Source organism: Sesamum indicum, linkage group LG8 (assembly GCF_000512975.1).
Source record: "Sesamum indicum cultivar Zhongzhi No. 13 linkage group LG8, S_indicum_v1.0, whole genome shotgun sequence".
Classification (NCBI taxonomy): domain Eukaryota; kingdom Viridiplantae; phylum Streptophyta; class Magnoliopsida; order Lamiales; family Pedaliaceae; genus Sesamum; species Sesamum indicum.
This window is the reverse complement of record NC_026152.1, coordinates 659,425-675,180: the sequence shown is the minus strand read 5'-3', so window position 1 is coordinate 675,180 and position 15,756 is coordinate 659,425. Positions and strand designations below refer to the sequence as shown.

The 15,756-nt window shown below is 36.5% G+C and overlaps 5 protein-coding genes across 8 annotated transcripts; 4 read left to right on the top strand and 1 right to left on the bottom strand.

Annotated features, from left to right (window-relative positions):
• On the top strand, positions 559-2,260 carry LOC105167327 (protein SRG1-like). The gene is made up of 4 exons (XM_011086998.2): positions 559-880; positions 976-1,223; positions 1,385-1,709; positions 1,785-2,260. Exons 1-4 carry the CDS (start codon positions 626-628, stop codon positions 2,025-2,027), a joined length of 1,071 nt encoding a protein of 356 aa, XP_011085300.1. The 5' UTR covers positions 559-625; the 3' UTR covers positions 2,028-2,260.
• Positions 3,342-5,121, top strand: LOC105167328 (protein SRG1). The gene is made up of 4 exons (XM_011086999.2): positions 3,342-3,795; positions 3,903-4,150; positions 4,293-4,617; positions 4,730-5,121. Exons 1-4 carry the CDS (start codon positions 3,553-3,555, stop codon positions 4,970-4,972), a joined length of 1,059 nt encoding a protein of 352 aa, XP_011085301.1. The 5' UTR covers positions 3,342-3,552; the 3' UTR covers positions 4,973-5,121.
• On the top strand, positions 7,817-10,644 carry LOC105167324 (uncharacterized protein YGR130C-like). 4 transcript variants are annotated; one of them, XR_002287621.1, is made up of 5 exons: positions 7,819-8,131; positions 8,659-9,482; positions 9,613-9,711; positions 10,267-10,400; positions 10,491-10,644. XR_002287621.1 is itself a non-coding variant. In XM_011086993.2 (4 exons), the coding sequence occupies exons 1-3, from the start codon at positions 8,029-8,031 to the stop codon at positions 9,703-9,705; spliced, it is 1,011 nt and encodes a 336-aa protein (XP_011085295.1). In that variant the 5' UTR covers positions 7,817-8,028; the 3' UTR covers positions 9,706-9,711; positions 10,267-10,644. The 4 variants fall into 4 exon arrangements, 3 of the variants coding, with proteins under 3 accessions (XP_011085295.1, XP_011085294.1, XP_011085293.1); XM_011086993.2 differs by having other exon boundaries at positions 7,817-8,131; positions 8,668-9,482; positions 10,267-10,644; XM_011086992.2 differs by having other exon boundaries at positions 7,818-8,131; positions 10,272-10,644.
• Positions 10,896-11,987, bottom strand: LOC105167323. The gene is made up of 4 exons (XM_011086990.2): positions 11,728-11,987; positions 11,413-11,632; positions 11,230-11,275; positions 10,896-11,141 (listed from the first exon to the last, which is right to left on the bottom strand). The coding sequence occupies exons 1-4, from the start codon at positions 11,852-11,854 to the stop codon at positions 11,052-11,054; spliced, it is 483 nt and encodes a 160-aa protein (XP_011085292.1). The 5' UTR covers positions 11,855-11,987; the 3' UTR covers positions 10,896-11,051.
• Positions 12,235-15,750, top strand: LOC105167322 (pentatricopeptide repeat-containing protein At5g46460, mitochondrial). The gene has a single exon (XM_011086989.2). It carries the CDS (start codon positions 12,751-12,753, stop codon positions 14,890-14,892), a length of 2,142 nt encoding a protein of 713 aa, XP_011085291.1. The 5' UTR covers positions 12,235-12,750; the 3' UTR covers positions 14,893-15,750.

The window sequence follows — 15,756 nt, the reverse complement described above, 5'->3', positions numbered from 1 at the left end:
CTCAAATCATTAAAGATTTGAACAGCACCGTGAAAATGCTAGGTATGGTTTACCCACTTCACTTGCGTGTACTCTAAATTATCAGGCCACCCCCACGGAATTGCAAGAAACCAATAATTGACGCATCAATGGGATATTATTAATAAAAATTATTATTTTATTTTAATAATAAATATTGATTAAATATAATTATTCAATATTGATGATATATAATTAGTACAATTATCAACAATTATTAGATATAAATATTCAATATTGATGATTATACTCTCAAGTTACCTAAAAATCATAATTTATCATTTCACTTTAAAAAAAAAAACCTCATTGATCATATGAGAACAAGGAAAATTTCTAATTTGATCCGTTGACTATAGGGGTATTTTAGTTATTATTTCAAAAAAAATAGATTCAAGTTGAATAAGGGGTGGTGTGATTATTTATTCATAACATATGGATGATTTTTTATATTAAAAATTTCATAAGGAGAGTTTTGATATTTTAATATATCACTGACATAAAAATGAATTTAACCGTTAATTACTCTACTTCATTGGAACTAATATATATACAGAAGTATAAAGAAGCAAAGTGGGATAGAAATTGGTTGAGGCATAGAGCGGCAGCAATGGACCCAAAATTAACAAAGCTAGGCAGCTCTCTTCCGGTGCCTATCGTACAAGAATTGGCCAAGGAGGAATCAGCAACAGTTCCTCCAAGATACGTGCGCCCAGATCAACATCAACAGATGACCCTCTCTTCTCTCAACTCTTCCTTCCCTCAAATCCCCGTCATTGATATGCAAAAGTTTTCAGACATCCATACAATGGATTCTGAGCTTCATGCCCTGCATGATGCATGTCAAGAATGGGGGTTTTTCCAGGTACCCGTCACGTACCTTGATCGGTATTTATGCTTTGTATAAACTTTGAGGACCAATTGAGAATGGTTTCTTTTTGTATGGCAATTTTGGTGCAGTTGATGTGGGGTGGGGTGGACTCTGCTGTGGTGGAGAAAATGAAGTCAGAAATCCAGGAATTCTTCAATCTCCCAATAGAAGAAAAGAAGAAATTCAGGCAGAAGGAAGGGGACGTAGAGGGCTATGGGCAAGCCTTTGTTGTATCAGAAGAGCAAAAGCTCGACTGGGCTGACATGTTTTACATAGTTACCTCACCAACTTACCTCAGAAAGCCTCACTTAATTCCCCAGCTTCCTCCTACTTTCAGGTACAAACGCTTAATGATTAATGCCAGAGAGAAAAATTATTTAATATCTAACATGTCTAATAAAGAAAAAAAATGTATATTTTTAGGGTTAATTAGTTGATGGGTCAATTAAAGACAAAAGTTGGCTTACTTTTACTTTGGTTTTTTAATTTTGGTTTTAGGGATGCCATAGAAGTGTACGCATCAGAACTGAAAATTCTTGCCATGAAGATTCTAAAGCTAATGGCAAAAGCTTTAGACATGAAAGCTGAAGAAATGGAAACACTATTCGCACAAGGGATGCAAGGGTTGAGGATGAATTACTACCCTCCGTGTCCTCAGCCGGAGCTTGTCACGGGTCTCTACCCTCACTCCGATGCAGTCGGGCTCACCATTCTCCTCCAAGTGAATGAAATGGAAGGCCTCCAGATCAAGAAAGATGGAGTCTGGATTCCCGTTTGTCCACTCCCTAATGCGTTCGTCATCAACGTTGGAGATGTTCTGGAGGTATTCGATCAAATTTCTCATAAAATCCCATTATATATGTTTCCAAATAATAATCAACAATGAATTGGGGCGCAGATTGTGACGAATGGGGCATACAGGAGCATAGAGCATCGAGCAACTGTCAACTCCAAAAAAGAGAGGCTCTCCATCGCCACCTTTCTGAGCCCAAACCTGGATGGTCAACTGGGCCCGGCGAGCAGCCTTGTCACACCTCAGACACCAGCAAACTTCAAGACGATTGGGGTGACTGAATATTTCAAGGGACTATTCTCTCGGAAACTCGCGGGGAAATCATATTTGGACCTCATGAGGATTTAGGGTATACACTACTGTCTGGGGATATAGCCGATACAATGTGGTGGTAAATATATTTACAAGTTACTATGTAGCGACTCAGTTCTTTATATGTCATTGTCGTCATCTTAAGAAACCAATAATTGAAGTAATGAAATGGCAATAGTAAGTTTCTGCAATCATAGCAGAAACTGCCAGTCTTCCTTCTTCCTTTTCTTGTTTACTTTTTTCTCAAGCAATAAATAGTTATTTAAATTAGCGTATATATATATATATATATATTATATATTCATGTTATACGTAATATACTTCATGCTAAAAGTGTATTTTAAAAAATATTTTACAAAAACAATATTCACATGTATAAAATTTTGATTAAGATTGGGTCATATCCAAAATTCAAAAATTTCATTCATATTAGAGGTTTCTGTTTCAATCTGGTCACCGGCCCCGGATCCCTATATATTTTTAACATTCTTCTGCTCCATATTGGGAAAATTGTAATTCACGTTTTATAACTTTTTTCTTTTTCTTTTTTATGATTTTGGTCTATTGTTTTGATATTTACCAAATTTAATTACAAAAATTTGCAATTTTAGCCCCAACCACATTCCTTCAAATATTTATCAAAGAACATGTGATTTAATGGAATGGTGAAGAGACGAGGAAATTAATGGAAGGAAGAAAGGAGGCATTATCCATTACTTATTTTTTCTTTTTTGGTTTTTAAAGAAATCAATTTTTTCGGTTTAAAATGGAAAAAGGTCCCGATATAACTGAACTGAGTTCGATTTTGGTATGGCATTTCGAGGAATGCATCTGTACAATTTGATTCAATTTGATTTGATTTACCAAACTAAGCAGCCCTACTTCATGATATGAACTAAAAGTACACTATACTATTGTTTCCGGCTGCCTCCTTTGGAGTCAGGATCAAACTCTTGGTTTGAGAAAATATAAACTCTATTCTATCCGGTAGAATCAACATAACGGAGTCCTTGCCCTGTATCTTTATAACAAATGATTTCCTCCGCGTATTGGATTACTCTTTCGAAGATAGGGGTTAGCTAGTCGTGCTTTACTCGCATAAGCCTTGTGAACATCCAAAATAAGTGTCAAGACGAGTGGCTCAAATTCAAAACAGCAATCAACGCAGTGCAGGCCTCATTTTTAATGATTTAAAATCAATCCATATGCTTTTCGTCCTTTATCGAAATGTTTTACCCATTATTTGCATGACTTCGTTAAGCGCAATTAGTCAGAAACGTAATGGACATGCAGTCTGTCGTTTACGTAGTTTCGTCACTATCAATAACGGGCCGGCCTAGGCTGATCGCAACAGACAATTGATAGATCAATTGCCTCCAAGATTCGACAATCACCTTATAGATATAGTACACTAATTACTTAATTTTATAATTCGACAGAATTAGAATCCCTCTACCTTTCCGTCGTATGATGAATAAATATATGCAGAAGAAGAGCTTCATGAAGATGAGAACACAAGCATAGTGGACTTGAAATTTGTCTGAGGCATAGTGCGGTAGCAATGGAACCAAAGCTAGGCGGCTCTCTTCCGGTGCCTATTGTGCAAGAACTGGCCAAGGAGAAACTAGCAACGGTTCCTCCAAGATACGTGCGCCCAGATCAACATCAACAGACAATTCTCTCTACTCTTTCTTCCTTGCCTCAAATCCCTGTCATCGATATGCAGAAGTTATTAGACAAATACTCAGTGGATTCTGAGCTTGAAGCCCTGAATCATGCATGCCAAGAATGGGGTTTCTTTCAGGTACCTATCAAGTGTCATATCTAGATATATACACGACTTCAAAATTATTCTTTGTTTGAAGACCAAGAATTATCACACAGAGTTATCCTTTTTTTCTTTTATTTCAGTTGATCAATCATGGGGTGGACTCCACTGTGGTGGAGAAAATGAAGTTAGAAGTCCAAGAATTCTTCAATCTTCCAATAGAAGAAAAGAACAAGTTCATGCAAAAGGAAGAGGACATAGAGGGCTATGGGCAAGCCTTTGTTGTATCAGAAGAGCAAAAGCTTGACTGGGGTGACATGTTTTTCGTCGGAACCTCACCAACATACCTCAGAAAGCCTTACTTAATTCCCAAGCTTCCTCCTACTTTCAGGTACATGCTCAACTTGAGCGAATTACAGAGAAGGATCATTCAATATTTAATATGAAAAAAATGCTATTTTTAGAGTTAATTGATTGGTGATCGATTAATAAACACAAAAGTTGTTTTTGTTTTTTGGTAATTTTGATGCCAGGGACGCCATAGAATTGTATGCATCAGAACTGAAAGTTCTTGCCATGAAGATTCTAAAGCTAATGGCAAAAGCCTTGAACATAAAAGCTGAAGAAATGAATACGCTGTTCGCAGAAGGGGTTCAATCGATGAGGATGAATTACTATCCTCCGTGTCCGCAACCGGAGCTTGTCACGGGTCTCTGCCCACACTCCGATGCAGTCGGCCTCACCATTCTCCTCCAAGCAAACGAAATGGAGGGCCTCCAGATCAAGAAAGATGGAGCCTGGATTCCCGTTTCTCCACTCCCTAATGCATTCGTCATCAATATCGGGGATATCTTGGAGGTATTTGATCAAATGTGACAAAGATTTATCAGAAATCTCAATACGTGTCGAGCAATTACTTTTGTGATCTGAAACGTGTCAAACAATTAATAAACAATGAATTGGCACGCAGATTTGGACGAATGGGGCATACAGGAGCATCGAGCATCGAGCAACTGTCAACTCCACAAAGGAGAGGCTCTCCATCGCCACATTTCTGAGCCCCAACATGGACGGTCATCTGGGCCCGGCGGCAAGCCTTGTCACTCCTCAGACTCCAGCAAAATTCAAGACGATTGCGGTGGCTGAATATTTCAAGGGACTCATCTCGCGGGAACTCGTCGGGAAATCATACGTCGACCTCATGAGGATTTAGAATTTTAGATTGAGCTATAGTGTCTCTATATATAAATATATGAAAGTTAATAACTGATGTAATGATTTTGAATTTTGAACTAATTAATTAAATCTCGGCAATTTTAGAATAATGTGCAGTGTATATAACTAACTGATTAATTGTAGTTTACCTTCGACATTAATGAAAAAGTACCAAATATATATATATATATATTGAATTATTTTGAAAAAAAAAACGACTAAAATAGGAAGCAATGTAATTGGATTGGGAGTCTCGGAACAATCCAACCCAAATTCAATCCTAAAGTTCCTAGAATACGCACAAGGTTTTTTAAGGTTAAATGCAATTTACCTCTGTGAGATATGAAATAAACAAATAGAGTTTTGTGACGAGTGTGGATGAATTTGATTGAAACTTAATGAATAAATGTAGTTGCATTAATTATTATTGCATAAATCAATCCCAATATTTGAATATTGAACAATCATTTTACAAATGAATGAACCCTCGCAATTACTCTGCCGACTTTCGTCGCTCAAGTTCACAAATTAATTAAATGTGAGCATTTATATTGACGTCTGAATGTTCCATAAATTTCAGAAACGATGGGTCACCATGTCATCAATTATCCAAATTTATTATATATTATCGCACACTCTAAAGTCCACAAAGAGGCCCAAATTATGAGCAAATAACTTTTTATTAGCTGGAATTTTAGCAGTTGGATTTAATAACTTTAAAAAGTCCCATCATATCTATACTAATATAAAAAAAAATATTTTATATTTATAAATGATGGTTAGCGACGCAGCTGCATTAATTTCTTGTGAAGTTAACAATTTCCTTTATGATAAAATAATATTTTAAAATATAAAAATATTATTTATTATACACACGTAGAGATGGTGTGCCATAATATTACTAATTTATAGTCATCAACTTTTTGTTTTGTTTTTAATTTGAATATCGAGAATATGAATTTTACTAATGTTAAATCATGGGTTTGACCGAGTTTCAGAACCTCCACTGTAATTTCATCATATATAAATCTCTTTCAACATTCTTTTTCTCTGCAGTAGAAATTATCAAATGTCGCATAATTCAGAAAGCGCGATTAACTTTGTTTTTAAACTGATAAACTTTATATACGTAAAAACCAGTATTGACTTGAACAGTAATCCTACCAACCTCTTCAACCAACTCCGCATACTCATTTGAAAATCAATGGATTAACTACGCTTTACCCCTTAAACAAAAATAATATATCATATACACCCCTCAAATTATTTTCTGTAACACTTATTCTCTAATACTCTGGTAAAATTTATTTCAGTCCCCAATATTTATGTTAATTTTTAAAATAGTCCTTGTCTTTTCAATTCATTTCAAATTGATCCCTCCAATAGTTGACTTTTCCATATTACCCTTACGAACTTTTCATTTTCAATTGCAATTTAGTCTGTTATACATAAATTTCAAGAAAATCAACCATATTTAGTAGGAAGTATTTACAGGTGGATAATTATTTAAATATTAACTTAAATGACACATAAACGGTAATTTGTGTGAATGTGATGAACTTCTTGCACTTTTTAAATTAAAAAAAAATTGAATAGATAAGTTGGCAAAATATCAAATAAAATATTAGCGCAATTTTTTTTTAAATAAAAGTACTTTTGAAATTATATATGTAAATATATAAAGAGTGAGAGGATAATTTTGTCAAGCAGAATAATTTAGAATCTATAATGTTATTTAAAATAAAAAAAAATGTCATTTCACTCGAATACATCCATCTATAAAATTATATTTTAAAATAAAATTTTGTGCCATTTAATTCGAATACGCACTCTACTAAAGAGGGGTTTTATGCCACATTCTTCAATATTTTAATTGACATTTCTTAATATTCTAATTTTAGAAGATATTTTGTTATATTTTTGTTTTAAGTATTTTTTCCAACTTATTTATTCAAGTACTTTTCTATTTAAAAAATTCAAGAAGTTTATTAAATTTGCAATAACTATTATGTTTATATGTCATGAATCAAATTATTATCTAAGTAATTGCCCAATAGTAATTTTTAGTTATATTTTTCTAAATTTATAAGTGAGGGACCAAATTACAATTTGAAATAAAAGTAAGGGACTAAAATAATTTTTTTTTTGTAAAGAAGAAAAGGTTGAAGAGTACTATTGGAAAATTACCCACCAGATGAACTAATTTGAAGTAAATTGAAAAAATATAGACTATTTTAAAGTTGAAATAAAATATCGAGGATGAAAATGAATTTTACGTATCATATTGTGATCTTTTATACTCTCCAATCTTTGCTAACATGTCATCTTTTGCCAAATTCTCCTTTTGTTTAACATCATCATTGTTTATTATGTTTGTTGTCCGAATACATGCGAAAATAATATTTCATGTTCCGAAAATATAATAACTAAATATTGAATACGATTTGTGGGTATTGAATCTCCTTCTTTTCATAACATATTAAAGGCTGGATTGAATTTTTATTCCAAATCTTATTATATTTTCTATTTAAATTAACATATATACATAATGTGTATAAAATATTCACTTAAATAAAATGAAATTACGTAGTGTTTATTATACATGTTACATGTATATGTTAAATCGAAATAGAATACCATAAGATTTGAAATAAATTGAAAAAAAAAAAATCAATCTAATTAAAGGCTCTATACAGGGTAAGTGTTACCCAAAATAATCTTGAAGGGGCGGATATAATATATCGATTTATCTTGGGGGGGAAATTGTATTTAAGCGAAAATTAGGGTCTCTCCGATCCCACACCGTATCATCATACCATAAAAGCCACACACACCACCAATCGGACAGGCCCGCCCTTCTGCACTGTACTATTTTGAAATCCACAAAAACCGTCTCACCCAGTAGCAAACAAAAGACAGCACAGCTAGATAGAGAAACTGTTGTAGTGAGGGACAGTGTGGGGAGAGAATCAAGAAATTGAGCAGACAGCCCACGATCCATTTTTTTGCTCCATAGCTGTAGCTCTCAATCAATCTTATTAATCAACCATCATCATGCCTTCAGGCTCCAAGAAGCGAAAAGCTGCCAAGAAAAAGAAGGAGAATCAGCCTAACAACCATCCCAATAATCCATCCCCTGCTTCTGCTCACTCTCATGGTACGAAGAAGCTCTTACTTTATTTAGAAAAGATGGTTCTTTACTTTATTAAATCCAATTCATACAGCTCCATGTGCCACTCAATTATTCTTTCATCTTTTGGAACTTTACAGTTAGTTTTTCCGTCAGTTTGGCTTTGTGGGCATGCCTTAATCTGTGTGAGTTTGATTGTTTCAGCATCCTTTTCACTTGGCCATCAGTCTTTGTGTTATACTCTTATAAATCAGTATCATATCAATCTTTGCTGCCGCCCACATATGTTTGTCTTTGGGCAATAGCTGGAGACGGGTTTATGAGCATTTGCTAGTTATTATTGTGCTTGTTAGGTTTTGGTATGGTATATAAGATTGAAGTGTGCTTTCTTGAGAATGCCATCGAGTAATAGTACATGGATGTGGAATAGATTCATTTTTATATTGATTCTGTTGGATTTCTAGTTCTTTGGGATGAAATATTAGGCGAGTAATTTTGATATTGGTATTTTGCATCTTGTATTGAACTATTCTGAATATATCCAAATATGGTAGGGGGTGAAGATTTGAAGAACCAAGATGATAAAGAGAGTGATGTTGGGGAGGTTAGCTCTCCCGCATCTCAAGACCACCATAGCCACCAGAACTTTTCAAGGGAGGGGGAGGAAGAAGAAATTGAGGGGGGAGAGAATATTTCAAATGTTCCTTCTGCTGAAAGAGTGAAAATTGAGGTTGTTGGCGATCCAAACATTGTGGTAGAAGAGAGTATTATTCCAGTTGAAAGGGAATTCAAGATTGAGGATGAATCTGATATAAAAGATGGAAAGCATGACGATTCAACAAAGGAGTCTAACAAGGGAGGTTCATCTGGGAGCTCAAGTAGTAGCAGTGGCAGCAGTTCAGATGATGAGTCTCATGATATCAAGAGTAGTCAAGCTGTAGCGGATGTTGCTTCAGTTGTTGATTCAGGGAAGGCAGCTGATTGTTTGTCTGGAGCGCAAGCTGAGGCTATTCATACTGCTAACATTGAAGAGGCAGAAGATCCAATTATTGAAAATATCCCTGCATTTGTCCCAGAGAAGACAGCTGACGACCCCGCAGATCCGTCTCTAGTTGAATCTGTATTCAAGGAAAATGGGGTGAAAAAGCTGAAATCTTTTGAGGATAAAGTTGGTAGTTCAGCAGTTTCTGATGTCACAGTGTCACAGCAAAAGGAGGAGGAAGCAAGTAGTCCACCTGTTGAGGACAAGATTAAAATTCCTGATCAGAAAGAATATGTAGAACAAGAAACTGATGATCGGTTGACTCTGTCATACAATGCACCTATTGCTACTGCTGATAGTGGAGCAGAACGTGAGAACGATTCTGGAGTTACTGAGGTAGTGTTTTGTTTTTCTTCTGCTTGTTTATTAGCATCTGCCTAATTATATCAGTTTTTGGGCATCGATACTATGCTGCGGAAATTCCATCTTAATCCTTTTCCAATTTCTTTCTGTATCATTTTTGCAGCCATTGCTAGCCCCTGCTACCCGTCCAGTGCAAACAACATCTTGGAAGAGTTGCTGTGGACTTTTTGAAGTGTTTACGGGGTCTGGTAGATAATTTAAGGTCAGTATCCTCTGAAGCTTCAAATTTAATTTGAGTCAAAAAATGTAAAATGTTGTATGCGGGAATGTTGCATCCAGCAATAGATATTATTTCGACCTTGTATAGTCGTACTTAGGTAAATGGCATCACAAAATCTTATTCTTTGTTGTTCATTCCGATAATACAATTTGTGATCTTTATTATCGTAGCTTTGCATGAAAAATGCTGGATAGATGGATTTTTTCTGAATAACAGTGAGTGTGGATGGTATGCATCAAACTGATCTACAGCTTTTATTGCTTGCTTTTACACCCAATCATGATGAAACTTATTTCGAAGTCAACTGGATCCAATCCGCTAAGATGAAAGAGAGAAACTATAAGTTTGCCTTTGATACAAAACTATGATTATGGGCATCATGGAGTTTCCCCTTCTGTTAAGTCAATTAACCAGCGATTCAGTAGCTGGACGTTGCATTGTTTGGTCTATCTTTCTGCATCTCTTTTTCCTTCTGAGTTACTCCAGCAGAGAAGAGCATGGGTTTCAATAGATTGCTAAATCCTTCTATCTTATCAGTGCAGACTGCAGAAGCAGGGGGTAGATCTTGTGGTTGTGGAATCCTGAGTAGGATTTTCAGTAGAGTCGATTGTGATCTTTCTTCTTTAAAGATCAATTTTTGAAGACTGTGCAAGAGTCGGTTATGCGTTAAGGTAGTGTTAGTATTATGAGGAAAGCAGTTAAGAACTAGTTTCCTATGATACATGTTTCCTCATTGATTTTGAAGTTGCTTTCTTTTTCAGTGTGATATTACGGTTTCTTGAGAACATCACTTTATGCTGCTTGAGAGAAAACTGTGAAGTTGCAAAATTTATAAATTTCCTTTTCTTTTGAATTATATGTAGTTGCTGTCAACTTTCAGTCCGTCGTATATGTAACAATTGATTCATTGGTTTATGATGAGTTTGTTTTGAGCAAATTCATATACATGTTTTATCAATATGCTCCGTGGTTTATTCCAAACCAACCTAAGATATGCAAGATCAGTTGTAGAAAATTCTTGTAGTTACATCCTTTTTGGCACTCAAAATGCAGCAAACAAACAGGAGGGTCCTCAGAAAAATGGATCGATACAGAGTTATGATCAAGAAACATTCTTGTATACTTATTGCTATACACACATTGACTCAATCATGTTTTAGAGTGACCTGAATACATGAATCCTCTGCGCCATTGCGCACTTTGGAAAACATAAATGAACAAAAAAATTGGTAGAAGCGTAAAAACTCCTAAAGAATAAATCAGACATAAATCACACACAGATGCACACACATATAACATCAGATAAGGCAAGTTGAGGATCCTCAAGCTCTTCTCCTCGCAGCTCCATGGATAGCAGCAATGTAAAAGAATTGGGTAGCAGACAGGATAATGATGAAAGCCTCCATTGTCCTCTGTAGAGAAAATACAAGTTAACTGTAATTCCTTGCCACCTTTGTATAACATGCTTGTTTATAGGAAACAAATGTTCGTTCAACTCACCAGACGGACGTTTCTGACATATAGATCAATCTCTTTGCATGCGAAGCTGAAAAAGAAACAAAACACGCTCTCTTAATTTAAAAACCAGGCAGATTCTTTTCTCCTTCAGTGAACAAGAGAATTTTTGCCCCCTAAACATATTTCTTTGCAGATATATATATTTACACACACACATATAGTTACCCCATGGCAAGAAGTGTAAGAGTCCAGGCAATAGTGCCAGCAGAGGCAGCAGCAGACATGCTATCCTCGTCCCAGAAACGAAGATTGTTTACTCCAGAAATGGCTGAGGCGGCTCCAACCACTCCGGCAATCAAAGCAAATAACACAAAGAATCCAGTTGCCGCGTTCCCCATAGGGAAGTATATAGGCGAGAAATGTGCGGGCAGATCCAATCCTGGACCTGTTTCACAAATTACATGTCCCCCACCGTTGGTTCCAAGATATTGATATGCATTATGTTTGAGTGTATGGAAACAAACATGAAAAAGTACATACCAATGATAAAACCATGATCAATAGCTCTGTTCATTGCCCAGCCACCAATACCCAAAACTATAGCATACATGCAAAAGTTGAGGAACAGAAGAAGTCCTGCAACTGGTTTTAGCTGCTCTCCAGCCATTTCCTGGACTTATTAAGTAATCGACGAGATGGAGGATGGTTTGAAGGGCTAACCCTGTTTGAAGAGTTTAAGATATTTGCATGTCTTTGATGCATGCAGATTAAAGGGGGCTGATATATATAAGTGCTACAACAGCCAAGAGCAGAAGGCTTTTGGTTCTTTTCTTGTAAGGCTGTATGTTCTAAAGGTTTTCTCTGTGGTTGTAAAGATTATGCTTTGTGTTCCAAGGCAGCCAAAGAAACGCCTTATTCTTTCTTGCTCACAATTTCTGCCAACTTTTCTTTTGAATATTGTTGAAATTGCTCTTACTTTAGGGTTCTCTGCAATTCTTTTAATTTAGTAATTCTGGAAACCTTATCTCTACTGTGATTTCTCCAAGTAATTGCCAAAAGCAATATCTTGCTTATTCAACAGTATCTTCTTGAAAATGACCAAAATACCCTCAGCACCATCAATTGTTATTTTATGAGTTTGCTAAGTTTATCAGGTCTCTTAATTTTCTCTGTATTACTTTAGCTCAAGAGTTAAGTTTGTCCTTCTGTCGCTTTATCATCTGATTTTTTGAGGTTCAGTGAGAATCGTTTCTCACTTTTATCATAAACCCACTATGATTTTGCCCTTTTATCCTGAAATCATGGTCCAGTAATAGTTTCAGCTTTCTAGAAGGAAAAAAAAAGTTCTTTTATTTGAAACTGCTAATGCTGCAAGCTGATCAAGTAGCTCTTGGCCTGAAATAGCGACTTTTGGCCAAGAAAAGCTCTGGTTTTCCTACTTCTATAATAAAGCTCGCATTTTTACAGAAAACCATTGGTTGCTGGGAGTTTCTTGTTTGCTGAAACGTGTATAGCATAATAGAGCTCTCCTTTCCCTTATTACGGTTTTCATTATGACAAGAAATGCCAACGTTTCGTGCCATATTCAAGAGTTTCCAATCTTTACAGAAGTCCTTTACCAATTCGAGAATCTCTTGGTTGAGTTTTCTCGAAAATCCTTCAAAATCTATCACGAGCATTGCAGAGACAACTAAAATTTGTATGCAGCCCTCTGGTAAATACGTTTCAGTCATCGTTAATCATTTAAAGAACCAAAGAGTTGATGACGCTCGGGACCTTTTCAATGAGATCCCGTCTCCCGATGTGTATTTATCCACAAAGATTATTTCTTCTTATGTAGAGAACTTCAGGTTGGATGAAGCGCTGGAACTGTTCGATAAAATGCCTGTTAAAGACATAGTTATGTGGAATTTAATGATCAAAGGATGTGTCGACTGCGGAAATCTGGAGATGGGTTTGAGGCTTTTTGATGAGATGCCTGAGAAGAATGTCATTACTTGGACTACCATTATTAATGCATTGTTGAAGTATAGAATGATTGAAAAGGCTAATGGGTTGTTCTGGGAGATGCCAGTGAGGGATACAGCAGCGTGGAATGCGATGGTTCATGGGTTCTTCATGAATGGGAGAGTGGAAGAGGCGACCAGTTTATTCGAGATGATTCCTGATAGGAATGTCATTTCTTGGACCACGATGATTAGCGGGCTTGATCAGCATGGGAGGACCTATGAGGCTTTATCGATTTTTAGGAGTATGGTGGCAGTTGGGGTGAAGCCTGCATCAAGTACTTTTGCTTGTGCTATAACAAGTTGTGCTAATGTGGGTAATTTGTGCCTGGGTTGCCAAGTTCATGGACATATTTTAAAACTTGGATATGCTTTTGATTCATATATAACTGCTTCCCTAGTCACTTTCTATGCAAATTGCAAACAAATTGGGGAATGTATACAGGCTTTTAACGAGAAGTTGCATCCAAATGTAGTAGTGTGGACATCTCTTGTGACAGGGTATGGTATCAACTCTAGGCATGAAGATGCATTCAGAGTTTTCCGTAACATGATTAGAGTAGGAATTGTTCCCAACCAATCATCATTCACCAGTGCCTTGAATTCAAGCCGTGAGATGGAAGCTGTTGATTGGGGCAAAGTGATTCATGGTGCAGCCATCAAGCTAGGACTGGAAACTGATCTCTTTGTGGGAAATTCTCTTGTTGTTTTATATACAAAATGCGGAAACATACGAGATGGAGTTGTCGCATTCAGGGAAATTGCTGACAAGAACATTGTCTCATGGAATTCAATAATTGTTGGATGTGCACAACATGGTTGTGGCGAGTGGGCACTAGCATTCTTTAGCCAAATGGCAAAAGCAGGAGTTGATCCAGATGAAATCACGTTCACTGGGTTGCTCAACTCCTGTAGCCATTCTGGTATGCTGCAGAAGGGACGACACTTCTTTAAATGCCTTTGCCAATATGCTTCAGTTCAAGTGAAGCTTGAGCACTATGCCTGCATGGTCGATATCTTCTGCCGAAGTGGGAAGTTGGATGAAGCTGAAGATTTAGTGAAAATGATGCCTATGGAAGCAAATTTGTCTATATGGCTTGCCTTGCTTAGTGGATGCAGAGCGCAATCTAATGTGGAGGTGGCTGAGCGTGCTGCCAGGAACATCTTTACCATAGATCCACATTGTAGTGCTGCATACGTGTTGCTGTCTAATATATATGCCTCCTCTGGTAGATGGACTGATGCCGCAAGAGTCAGAAGGAATATGAAAAAGATGGGTACTCTCAAACAACCTGGTCGCAGTTGGCTTTTCCACAGGGGTGTACGACATACATTTCTTTCCGGTGATAAGTCCCATACTTCAAGTGAAAAAATATATAGAAAGCTGGATTGGTTAGGAGAGAAGTTGAAGGAGCATGGTTATGTCTCTGATCAAACATTTGCTTTGCATGACGTAGAGGAAGAACAGAAGGAAGCACTCTTGTCATGCCACAGTGAGAGGCTTGCTATATCTTTTGCGCTAATTAGTACTGCAGAGGGCAGTGCTATAACAGTGATGAAGAATCTTCGCACATGTGGGGATTGTCACTCTGCCATTAAGCTCATAGCTAAGATCGTTGATCGTGAAATCATACTCAGGGATTCCAGCCGGTTTCATCACTTCCGGGATGGGTTTTGCTCCTGTGGAGACTATTGGTAGAAAATTTAAGACGCACTTCAAATGTTTAGTCTAGAAGGAAATGTAGGTTCCTGCTGGATAAGTTTGTTGCAGGAACAGGAGGGATCGAGTGAGGAACGTCTGATCCTTTTAACATTGTCACAGAAAGTATGGAGATTCATAGATAGATGAGGCATACAGTTTTAGTTCATTAGCCTTCACTCTCACACAACTATGCTCCACCAATCAAAAACGCATTACTCTGTGGGATAAAAAATCATACAGATATATATAACTTTGCATACGGTCTGACAAAAACGCTTCTGATACAAAGTTACAGGACCATCTCCTAAATACTATTGTAACATTCAAGTCCTGAGAAGCTCTAAAATGGGTTTAAGGTTTCTATGTTGGCATCAAATCATAAAGGGAAAAATGCGTTGCTTGGAGTGTGATCGAAAATCTAAGAACATATTGCGGAACACGGATGGAAATGAAAATATAGTATCATTCATTCCTGGGAAGAGACTTTCTAATCTCTTTTCATGGTATAGATTGTTCTCTGCCACGTCCAACTTCTATATTATCTATACATCAAGAGATGTAATTATATAATCTCTTATATCACAACTTGAATATATAATATAGTATTTAAACTACATATTTTGTAGTAATAATTAAATTTTGTTTATGGTTTAGGGATATAGAAGGAAAAAGGTAACATTATTGTATTCCATGTCCGAGGCAGGGACAACGCCATTAAGGTTAAAACAACCAAACAAAACCATTTCTGTATGCTCCTTTTCGATATATGAAAAGATTCAGAAGGCTTTGATCACTAGCTATCGCGGTACATCCACCCACCGTATCTACAAGCACTACAAAGTGCAGTCTCTACCCCAGAGC

Coding starts and splice junctions, on each gene's coding strand:
- LOC105167323 (XM_011086990.2), bottom strand. CDS start 11,854: ATGGCTGGAGAGCAGCTAAAACCAGTTGCAGGACTTCTTCTGTTCCTC. Junction 11,276..11,412: donor CTTACACTTCTTGCCATGGG/GTAACTATATGT, acceptor TTTCTTTTTCAG/CTTCGCATGCAAAGAGATTG. Junction 11,142..11,229: donor ATGTCAGAAACGTCCGTCTG/GTGAGTTGAACG, acceptor TTTTCTCTACAG/AGGACAATGGAGGCTTTCAT.
- LOC105167327 (XM_011086998.2), top strand. CDS start 626: ATGGACCCAAAATTAACAAAGCTAGGCAGCTCTCTTCCGGTGCCTATC. Junction 881..975: donor AAGAATGGGGGTTTTTCCAG/GTACCCGTCACG, acceptor ATTTTGGTGCAG/TTGATGTGGGGTGGGGTGGA. Junction 1,710..1,784: donor ACGTTGGAGATGTTCTGGAG/GTATTCGATCAA, acceptor ATTGGGGCGCAG/ATTGTGACGAATGGGGCATA.
- LOC105167328 (XM_011086999.2), top strand. CDS start 3,553: ATGGAACCAAAGCTAGGCGGCTCTCTTCCGGTGCCTATTGTGCAAGAA. Junction 4,151..4,292: donor AAGCTTCCTCCTACTTTCAG/GTACATGCTCAA, acceptor TTTTGATGCCAG/GGACGCCATAGAATTGTATG. Junction 4,618..4,729: donor ATATCGGGGATATCTTGGAG/GTATTTGATCAA, acceptor ATTGGCACGCAG/ATTTGGACGAATGGGGCATA.
- LOC105167324 (XM_011086992.2), top strand. CDS start 8,029: ATGCCTTCAGGCTCCAAGAAGCGAAAAGCTGCCAAGAAAAAGAAGGAG. Junction 8,132..8,658: donor TGCTTCTGCTCACTCTCATG/GTACGAAGAAGC, acceptor CAAATATGGTAG/GGGGTGAAGATTTGAAGAAC. Junction 9,483..9,612: donor ACGATTCTGGAGTTACTGAG/GTAGTGTTTTGT, acceptor TCATTTTTGCAG/CCATTGCTAGCCCCTGCTAC.
- LOC105167322 (XM_011086989.2), top strand. CDS start 12,751: ATGCCAACGTTTCGTGCCATATTCAAGAGTTTCCAATCTTTACAGAAG.